We start from the raw sequence: 11,456 nt of genomic DNA on the forward strand, positions 1-11,456 counted from the left end.
CTCGATAAATGTTCCTCAGTGTTAGTGACTCATAGACCACCGGCCTGTGTTTGTAGCCCAGGGAGTATGTTTCCCAATTCCAGCTGAGGCTGAGTGTCGATTCCAAAGGCTCTCAGATCTGGTTTCTTGGGGTAGGTGGCCCAGGACACTTGTGTCATTACAGGCCCATTGTCGGAGCTCAAAGCCAGCAGAAGCCAGGAGACCTCTGAGTCGGTCCACCAACAGCTTGGCCTCACCTGGTGTAGGCACACTCTGCAAGCAGTTATCCACATAGAAGCATTTCTCCATAGAGAGTCTAAGGTCACTGTCAGGTTGGCTATGGTCAATGACATGGCGCTGTAAGGCATATGCGGCACAACAAGGGCTGCATGTTGTGCCAAAGGGCAAGACTTGCCACTCGAATGTTCTTGGTGGTTCATCAGCCTTCAGGTCACGCCACAAGAACCTTAGCAGGGAACAATCCTGTGGGAGAAGGCGTACCTGATGAAACATCCCTTTGATGCCTCCACTAACTGCTATGGGATGTTCACGGAACCTCACCAAGACTCCTAGCAGAGAGGCGCCAAGGGTAGGGCCAGGTAGCAGGTGTTGATTCAGATTCTGCCAGAGGTACTGGTGAGAGCAGTTGAAGATGAGGCGGCTCTTTCCGTTGTGGCTGACGAGGTGATGGGGGATGTACCAGCATTCTTTAGGGAAGGTCTCCTGAGCCACTTCCTGCACTGCACCCACCTTAATGAGCTTTTCCACCTCAGTCTTGTATGCATGTGCTTGCTGGGGGTCCTTACGGAGACGTCTTTCGGTGCTACGCAGCATTGGCATGACTGACTCCTTGGGGGCATGCAAGAGTGTCAGTATGCCGTAGCAGTGGTGTTGCATACCTGAGGACTCCATCAACCTTGGTATGGACCGTTTTGGATTCAAGCAAGGCTACAGCCTGCTGGTCTTGCTTGGAATGGGTCACCTCTCTCTCATGTCGATCAGGTACTTTCCAGAGCCTTTCAACATGCTTGTATAGTTCATCCATTGGTGGTGGAGGGGAGGTGAACAGACATGTTGAGTGGACCAGCCGCCCCATGATTTGGATTGGGCCTTGAAGGGTCCACCCAAGCCTGGTGTGGACTGCTGTCGGGCCGCCAGGTGGGCCAAGTCTCACAGGCTCAACCCCTGTTGTGAGATGTGGCTGATCAGAGAGCCTATGAGAAGCGATGGCTGTGCTTCTCTCAAAGCAGGTATGGGAATGCTGGGAATTCTTTAAGGTGCACTGGGGCTGCTTGATGGTTTCGAGCACAGCGCCAGCACCTCTTATTAACCTGGATCCACTCTTTGAGTTGCTCTTTGGAGAGTCTGGCGAACTCACTGCACTGACTGAAGTAATGCTCAGTGCTCTCACAGTAAGGACAATAGGCTTTACTCTTAGCTTTGCTCTTTGCTGTATTATCTTTTTCTGGCAGGGGGTGTGTTTCTGAAGGCTCTCGACCACCATGCAGAACTGTCACTGATTGTTTCCGAGGATGACCATCGGGCTTCATGTTCTGCCTTTCTCTATTGCTTCTGGCAGGAACCTGACTGTCGAAACCCTGACACCATGATTCATAGCGGAGCCATTCTGACAAGTCGTACAGGGTTTGGGTAGACACTGGTTGTTTTAGCTGATGCTGGCGGAAGTCAGCCCGCTGCTCCTCTGGGAGCTTACTTAGCAACCGGGCTACATGAGAACCACAGTTCAGTTCGATTTCCCCTTCTGGACCCAGGGTGTGCAGCAGACCTACCAGAGATTGTATCTGAAGGGAGAACCTTTGAAACGCTGCAGCATCTCCACGCCTGACTTCAGGGGCTTCCAGGACGCTTGCTATCTTCCTAAGGGCAAGCTGGTGGGGTTGACCAAATTTGTCTTGCAAGGCTACCATTGTATGGGGTTGGCGAATTAAGGTAGGCATCAGCCTAGCTTCCTGTAGAATCAGGTGGTCTACGAGTATTTGGTACTTGAAGAGCTCTGTAGCCTTCAGTGGGAGAAGGTTCTCTAGAGCTATGCGAAGCCTCGCAAACTCACTGGGATCTGGGTGAGTGAACTTGGGGATAGTTGGCTCGGGACCTCTGTAGACTTGTTCAGGAGGAAACTGCATTGATTGGTTAGGGGTTATTGTGTCAGCTGCCACTCCAGTGGCTGCCTGTGGATGGGAGGTTTGAGCAGGGGAAGTGGGCGTCCAACCTGCATAAGCTGGAGAAGGCCCTGAGAATGGCTGATAGGGTCGTGTAGATGGAAAAGGAGACATTCCCCTATGGGGAAGAGCAACTGAACTCTGAGGATACTGCTGGATTGGCGGTGGAGGCTTACAGGGTGAGTAAACAGCATCTTTGGGAGGGTAGTGATGGAGGCCACTGTTAAATGTTTGTTCCTCAAACTTAAGATTGTCCATGCCTCCACACAGGTCTTCAGCAGGTTCAGGCCATGGTGGAGGATCAGGCCAATCTTCATCCTCCTCCTTTACCTCAGTGTAAGCAGGATAGCTCCTCGTGGCTGCAGCACCAGATGTTGGGGTTGGTGGGTGCTATAGGATGAGGCTGGGTTAGGTTGAGCCATGTCTGCTCTCAGTGAGCGGGCTACTTCGATTAACTCTTTGATCTCACTTTGTGCCTCATTGAGCTCCTTTAACCCTGACTGGAAGGCCTGTCGTGACTGAAGCAGTTTAGCGTTCTCCTCGCGAATAACCCTGAGTTCCTCATGGAAAGAAGAATGCAGGTATGGGCTCCCTCGGTAGGGTGTGAATTCAGGTTTCATCACTGGGCAGATCACTCCTCTGGAAGCGTCCTGGGGCTAGCTGAGGAATCTCATAGCGAGCAGCATTCCCATGGAAACCAGCAGGGTGAATCAGGGATGGCTGGAAGGGCGTCATCTCGACTGGACCCTCCCGAGAAGGAAACATCCTCCCCTTTGTAGGTGAAGATGGTGGGCCCCACTGTTGCAGGTCTCTTCGGCGAGGTCTCACATAATCCACTTCAAAGTCTTGAAATCTCTCCAGTCGATGTAACTGCCGCTTAGGTCGTACATCAGGGTACATCGCTTCCTTGGACTCCATTTGGACACTGCTGTCCGGCTCGAAGGACCAATGTTTGGGAGGTTAATGGGTAGGGCTAGCTCTTTTAGGGTTCTAGCAGTGACCACAATGGTGTGTATGTCAGGACACGGTGAAAAGATGAGGTGTAATGATTGTGAATCCTGGTTTATTTCCACTTCAATGTCATCAGAATCATTACAGTCTTTAGCATTGTTAGTTTCTGTAATAACAAACAAAACACATTTATCATTATTACTCAATAAAGAAATAATAGTTACAGGCCATAACCACCTCAAATACAAACAAAGAAAAATCTGCACACATAGGGATGTAACAGCAGTCCAAGCTACATTTATATCACTTATTCAATACAAACAGGCAGTCACCAGCATCCAAACAATAACACTAATAGCTCAGGGAACCAAACAGCTGTAAAATGCAAGCTATTATTATCATCTCAGGACACCGCACAATGGCGCTACCCACAGGCCAACAAGGTCCACACAGCCGGCAGACACACACATAAAAGGTTAATTTCCCCTGTATATACAGCGCGAATAGCGCAACATCATCGTCGGCGATTGTATATATTAACACTTAACAACACTTACATTCCTTCACGGACTTAATGCCCCTAGGAACGGCGAACATCGTCAGGCGAACGGCGATTCACGGCAACTGCTGCAGTTGTCTGCTCCCATGTAAACACTAACACACTGGCAACATGTCCATGTACAAACTTTATTATAGCACACACGTCACCACGCATGCACGGATCATGGACATCGGCAGGAAGAAAGGGAAACATGCAGCGAGTGTCTGAGCCTTTTAACAAAGACTTTATCAAAGTGACCATAAATGAACAAACATTAGGCTGATAAAATTTATCATTCATATAATTGTAAACAAAAGATCTGGATTTTACAGACAACAGTTTTGATTTGCAACAATAGTTATGATTTTGCAGAAAAGGTTTGTATTCGGAACTAAACCTTTTTGATCCACAACTAGGTCTTAATTCTCTCTTATATCACCTGCACAGTGGTGGACAAAGTGCACAACTCCCTTACCTGAGCAAAAGTACAGATACTCCTGGTCAAATATTCCCTTCAGTTCCTCATTCAAATGTTTTACTTATTAATAGTTTTGAATAAGTCTTGAATAATTTAGCCCTAAGGACCGTTTAATACCGGGTCTCCATGTCCATCCCTACACAGCCTATGGCCATCCTAACTAAATGAAAAAAAGAACCTGTACTACCATACAGTACTGAAGTAATGGTTACTATCCACCCCTGTCTACACAGCACATAAAAAAAACAATCACAAAAAATGATTTGAATAAAAATAAAATATGAGAACTAGGGTCATTACAGGTCAGCCCTGGTTTTGTTCAGAAATTAATCAATAAACTGAACTGACTAACTGCCTTGAAATGCAACAAATTCATTATAAAACAAAGATAATGTCATGCAACAAAAACTCACAGAGATAAGTGTTTAAATGCAAATATAAAGTTTATTGACTGTTTTTAAAAAAACAATGACATTGAACAACATTGAACTATTTAAATAATTCTTATAGATGATTTACAAAGTTTTCACCATTTAACAAAGTATTGTCGCCATCATTTGCAACTCTATAATAGCCATCCAAATAATATTTATAGATGATTTACAAATAATTTGGTAATATTGGTAAAATGAATTAGTTTAATTTACTATGAGCAATGAGTTATGTTTATTATTGTTCATCAAAACATTTTGAATTAATATTTTTTTCATTATTCTTTCTTTTATGCTATTATATAAAGTAGATGCAAATAAATTATATTTGGATCCATGTATAAAGTTGCAACCAATGCTTAAAATAATCAGCGTATTATGAATATGTGCTTTAAATTGGTATATGAATGTATAGAAGCTTTACAAAGAGTATTTATAAAGGATTTAACAAAGTATTATAATTATCAATGGTAACTTCAAAATAACTATCCAAATTATGTTTACTTTAATCCTCTAAACCCCAACAAGTAGTTTCAGGTCGTTTTACACACTGTGGCCTTGAATTTCACTGCAATATATATAATCTATACAAGTCCTGCAGCTGTAGAGTAACATCCATGACTAGAGTGTGGTTTAACAGTTTCTTTCTACAATAACATATTTTCTACATATACACAAAACATCCTTTTCTGGGGTTAAGGGAGCTAAACACAACGTTAAATCTCAGGAAAACGGTGTTAATTTTTTTGATCTGAATAATTTTGACAAGGATCTGGAGATTTCTGCAGACTGAATGCCATAAATAATGGGGTTGAGGCAGGCAGGGACGATGTGAAACATAATGAGAACCAGTTTTCTGTATTCAGAGTACTGAGGGAAGCGATGCAGAATAATGTTAATAAATCCAGTGAACAGCAGGACGAGATACACAACCAGATGAGTGCTGCACGTCTTTAAGGCTTTACTGTTCAAAGACTTGTTTTTACTGGTGAGACAGACGACTGTAATCTTAGCGTAGGTAAGAACCGTGCTGCCTATGGAACCTGTGAACAGGATGACAGTGAAAGTGAGGCCGTACACATTATTAATTACCACACTCTCACAGGAGAGTTTAAACAGAGAGGCATTGTCACAGTAGGGATTCATGATCAGAGTTCTGCATCGGTTCAGTCGAATGGTCAGACCCAGCAGAATCCCGACAAAAACAAGTGCTACTCCCCAGGCAAAAACTGTCAGCTTGATCACCATTTTGTTGGTCATTATGGCAGCATAGCGCAGGGGATTACAGATAGCCACATATCTGTCAAAGGCCATAATCATGAGCACTGTGTAGCAAGTGGTGCCGAACATGTGTGAGGTGAAAGCTTGCACTACACACTCATAATAACTGATGAGACGCTCAGATGGAGGCTGCAAGATATCTGAAAGCAAACGAGGCACCATGATCGAGCTGCCAACAATGTCATTAACTGGCAGGTTGCAGAAAAGCAGATACATGGGCTGGTGAAGGCTTTTGTCAATGAACACCAGGACTACAATGCCAACATTTGTAATCATTATAAAGAGGTAGAAGAAAAAGAAGCAGAAAAAGACAGGGTACATCCAGTATTTAGAAACGTTTAAGCCCTCCAACTGCAGCGTGAAGCTGTTGAATGTGAAGTTTTCCATCAACCTGAAACAAACAGGAAGCCAGTATAAACTTTGAGCACATGATGTCGTTCACCAAAATAATAAAGCTACACAAACTAAAGTGAAATAATTATGTTTTGATCAAAAAGTGTCATTAAACATCAAAGAAAAAACATAGTTCAGTAATACCTTCTTGAGTCTTTTGTCTGGCTCCAGGCTGTTTGTCTTTGTTGGTCGGTAACATCCAAAGAAGCTCTCTCTCCTGCTTACAGTTTCTTATAGTTACACTTTGATTCTTGGGGGAGCCATTCCACGTCAGATCAGATGATGCAACATCATGCAATCATGATGGCTTTAATCCTCATGTTAACTATTAATGTTTTAATTTTGTGTAGAGCAATTTTTCTGAGTGAAAACCTGTGTCTAAATCATAACCTCTGAGTGAATGGAGGGACGTAGCATCTGACGTCATCGACGTCACGACCTTCAGGCTGGGACATCATGTTTCAAAATAAACGAGAGGAATTTTGAAGTAATAGAGGTAATAAACTTTTCATTTACTGTGGGTAAGCTACTAAAGTCGAGAGAATACAATTATATCTGTCGCGCTGTGAAAGAAAGATTTGTTCTGTGTCCTTTGGTTTTTATTTTACATCCGTGTGCTTGGTTTATCGGTATGAAGAAGCAGTTTGGTATGAGGGGCCGTCAGGGACATAATTCAGAATTACCATTCACATACATAAAAAACAAAACACATTGACACACTATAGTAAAAACCTCACACACTTAAAAGTGAAATGCTTTCACAAACACAACTGAAATGTTATGCTGTCTCTCACACACACAACTGAAATGCTTTATACACAAAACTGAAATGCTTTTTTACAAATCTATGATAATTTCCTTAGTCTTTAACGTGTTCAGTAGGAGATAGTTCTTGTGACTCCAGTCACTGAAGGCTTTTATCAGGTCCCTATATTCAGATTCCTGTCCATTCCTGATACATGCCACAACAGCAGTGTCTTCCGAGTACTTAGATTAGATTAGACTTTAGAGTAGACTTTAGATTTTGACTTTATTAATCCCACAGCGGGGAAATTTCTTTGTTAGAGCCGACCACAAAAATGTTCACACAAAATTATTTCCCTTTAAGATAAAGATAAAAAATAAACAATCTAAGAAAAAGACATTTAACAATATACTATATACTATATACAACTTAGTGCAAATTAAGTGAAGAATGTGCAGAGTCCAAATTATATGCAAAAATGTGCAGAAAAGAAAGAAAACTCCAACACGTTCAGGTTGTGCTGGTGTTGTTCAGTCTTTTGGCAGCTGGAATGAATGATTTGCGGAAGCATTCCTTCTTACACCGTGGATGTAATATTCTGCTGCTGAAGGAGCTGCTCAGAGACCCCACAGTGTCCTGCAGGGCAGAGAGGGGTTGTCCATGATGGATGCTCACATGCTCCTCTCACCCACCTCCTCTATGGAGTCCAGTGGACAGTTCAGGACAGAGCTCGCTCTTCTAATCAGTTTGTTCAGTCTGTCCCTGTCCGTGCAGCCCCCTCTCCAGCAGACCACCGTGTAAAAAAAAGCGGAAGCTACCACAGAGTCATTAAAGGTCTTGAGAAGAACCCTGCAGACACCGAAGGACTTCAGTCTCCTTAGCAGGTAGAGACGACTCTGGCCCTTCTTGTACAGGGAGTGGGTATTATCCGTCCAGTCTGTTATTGAGGTGAACACCCAGGAATTTGTAGTTTTCCACTACCTCAATGTCCAAACCCTGGATGTTCAACAGAGTGAAGTGTGGCTTTTTCCTCCGGAAGTCGATCACCATCTCCTTCGTCTTGCTGGTGTTCAGCTGGAGCTGGTTGATCTCACACCAGCTGACGAAGTCCTTGGTGATCGTCCTGTATTCCAGATCGTTCCCCTCCGAGACACATCCAACAATGGCTGTGTTGTCGGAGAACTTCTGGATGTGGCAGTTTGTGAAGTTGTGTGTGAAGTCAGAGGTGTAAAAGGTGAAGAGGAAGGGAGAGAGCACCGTACCCTGAGGGGCACCTGTGCTGCACAGCACCACATCAGACACACAGTGCTGTAGCCTCACATACTGCGGTCTGTTGGTGAGGTAGGACTCAGAGTTGTATTTGAAGTCCACAGTGTACAGTGTGAACAGGAGTGGATCCAGAATAGTGCCTTGTGGAGCCCCTGTGCTGCTCATTGATGTCCCAGAAACACAGCTGCTCAACCTGACATACTGTGGTCTTCCTGTCAGGTAATCTGTGATCCAGGAGATGAAGAAAAGATCCACTCCCATCTCTGTGAGCTTTTTTTTCAGTATGTTGGGTTGGTTGTTGAATGCGCTTGAAAAATCAAAGAACATGATTCTCACGTAAGCACCAGTTTCCTCCAGATGAGCAAGGGCACGGTGAAGCATGGAGAGGACAGCATTGTTCACTCCGATGTGTTAAGTGTTGTGTTGAGTGTTGTCTTAAGGCCTCCGGAACGTAGAGGCAGTTAGGGGAACAGGCACTAGGACCAGTCTGCCCCTCTGTGGCCGCTCTTACCCTCTCCTCAATGTCCCAGGTAAGAGTCGCCACCAAACAGGAGGAAGGGGATCTTGGAGCTGGTTTGAGTCGTTATCATTAGCATTGGAGCTGTATACAGGAGTCGGGAACGGGCCAGGAGGTGACTGCAGAGACCTTCGTCGGGTCCATCTGGAGACTGCCCTTGGCCACGACGTACCCCAGGAACAAGACTGTGGATGCATGGAACTCACACTTCTCCGTCTTCACAAACAGGGAGTTCTCAAGGAGACGTTGGAGCACAGACTGGACATGGCTGATGTACTCCTCTCGGGACATGTAGAAGATCAGGATGTCGTCTAGGTAGACAAACACAAATTGGTTGAACATGTCTCAGAGTACGTCGTTGACCAGAGCTTGGAAGATGGCAGGAGTGTTGGTGAGGCCGATGGGCATTACGAGGTACTCGTAATGTCCAGAAGGGGTGTTGAACGGCATCTTCCACTCATCCCCCTCCCTGATGCCAGGTGATAGGCATTGTGAAGGTCGAGCCTGGTGAAGATGGTGGCCCCCTGGAGCAGCTCATAGGCGAACGAGATGAGTGGCAGTGGGTAGCGGTTCTTGATGGTGATGTCATTGAGGCCTTGGTAATCAATACAGGGCCTTAAAGTCTTATCTTCTTTGTCCACGAAGAAAAATCCGGCCCCCGCAGGTGAAGAAGAAGGACAAATGATGCTGCAGCCAGGGAGTCATTGATGAAGGCCTCCATCGACTCCCTCTCGGGAGCCGACAACAAATACAGATGTCCCTTGGGTGGACACGTTCCAGGCTGGAGGTCAATGGAGCAATCATACGACCGGTGAGGAGGAAGAGACAATGCCTTTGCTTTGCTGAACACCTGACGGAGGCTGTGGTACTCAGGTGGCACCCTGAAGATGTCAGGTGGTGGACTGGAAGAGGGTGACTGGAGTGGAGATGAGGCTTGCTTCAGGCAGGTACGGTGACAGGTGGTCCCAACTTACAGATGACCCCCCGTTCCCAGTCAATGTTGAGATTGTGCCGATGTTGCCATGGATACCCCAGTATGAGTGGCTGACTGGAAGAGTTCAGGATATGAAACTGGGCCAGCTCATAGTGGTTTCCTGACAGCAGCATAGGCACCTGGTGTGTGATGGTTCCCAGGAAGTGGTCATCGAGAGCTCATGCAGAAACCGGATCAGACAATGGCACCCGTTTGAGTCCCAACTGCTGCACCAGCCCCTCGTCGCAGTGTCGGTGTCTGCCCCAGAGTCTATTAAAATGGCCAGGGTCCGGGGGCCAGAACGAAAACCTTGCGTAGCTAATCTGCAAATGCCTTGAAAGAGGAGCAGGGTGGGACCGACTCTCACAACTCAGCAGTTCCCCACAGACGAGCTCTACCTGTGAGGTGATTGATGGCAAACACTACTCTTGCTTGCTCTGAGGCAAAAGTGCAAAGCTGGAGAGAAAACAGCAGGAAACAGTTTATCAGGAATAGGTTGCAAGTTTCCGGGTCGCCATCGTATCGTTTCTTCGGGAGAAGAACCAGTGGAGGAGTTGCTGCCAGGTCGTGAGCAGTAGGATTAGCTAGATGCACCGTTAGCTGCCTCATCTGCTCGGCTAATGCCGCTAGCGTCCGTGCGTTAACCCTTCGCTGCCTGCCTGGCTTCCAGTTTGGCAGCAGACATCATGGCCTCGTGCTGCTGGAGATCGCTCTCAGTCTTCTCGATGCGGTTCAGCGGAGATGGGTTGTGAGCTGGATCCATTCTTGGCCAGATTGTACTGTCATTAATCAGGCAGGATCCAAATGCAGTACAACCAAGATTGAGACTGAGGTCTCTTTTATTGTTCCACACCAAGCAGGTTACACAGGAAACAATAAACACAAACACAGTCTTGCAACCAGAGTCTCTGAATGATGCAGAAATAATAATGGGGCAGCTGTGGCTCAGTTGGTGGAGCGGGTTGCCCACCGATCGAAGGGTTGCAATCACCTCATCACCCTGCAGGATATCAACCTCGGCGCTCTATCCATTCAGTGTCAGAACATTTCAACTCTCAAGTGGTATACTCGGTCACGGTTTCTTTTTGATCTTTTATGCACTCTCAGAGTGCTCTTCCTTGGACTAATGTTTTTTCATGTTTGTTGTTTCCAGGAGTTTTTCCCTGTTCCTGTTCCTGCCCGTTGTCCTCGTTTCCTCATCTCTGCCCCGGCTCCTTTGTGGATTACCCCCTTTGTGCCAATTACCCTGCCCGTATTATCTTTGAGATAATAAAGACTATTTTTGTTTTTTCACCCTCTGTCTGCGTTTGGGTCCATTCTTCAGAGAAGCAATACAATTGCAACTCGATCCTGGGGCTGTGCCATTTTTGGAAGAATGAGTTTCAGCTGCCATGTAAAAATCTGAAAAATGACTGAAAAAATCAGTCCACTAATCAGTATAATCAGACTTTAATAACTTTATTAGACTGATTAAGTTAAATTGGCTTTTGTTTCTCTGTTTTACAGTGGTGACCTGGAGTAAATCAAGTCTCATCATTTAATATAATTAATAGTAGGGCTCATGTTTAAGGCATATGTAAACTCCAACAACTCTAAAATTTAGGAAGATGCAAATAGCTCACATTGTTCTACACAGAGATGTGAATACTCGCATCTTTGCATTGACTTTGTATGTAATTTAGTTGCACAAACAAATCCTCTCGTGCTTGATGGAAACA

General features: G+C 45.3%; 1 protein-coding gene across 1 annotated transcript; it reads right to left on the reverse strand.

The window, feature by feature from the left end:
• Nucleotides 1-5,190: 5,190 nt before the first annotated feature.
• LOC131986747 (olfactory receptor 4E1-like) lies at nt 5,191-6,231 on the reverse strand. Its single transcript, XM_059351854.1, has one exon. The coding sequence runs from the start codon at nt 6,226-6,228 to the stop codon at nt 5,284-5,286; it is 945 nt and encodes a 314-aa protein (XP_059207837.1). The 5' UTR covers nt 6,229-6,231; the 3' UTR covers nt 5,191-5,283.
• Nucleotides 6,232-11,456: the final 5,225 nt, after the last annotated feature.

Source organism: Centropristis striata, chromosome 15 (assembly GCF_030273125.1).
Source record: "Centropristis striata isolate RG_2023a ecotype Rhode Island chromosome 15, C.striata_1.0, whole genome shotgun sequence".
Classification (NCBI taxonomy): domain Eukaryota; kingdom Metazoa; phylum Chordata; class Actinopteri; order Perciformes; family Serranidae; genus Centropristis; species Centropristis striata.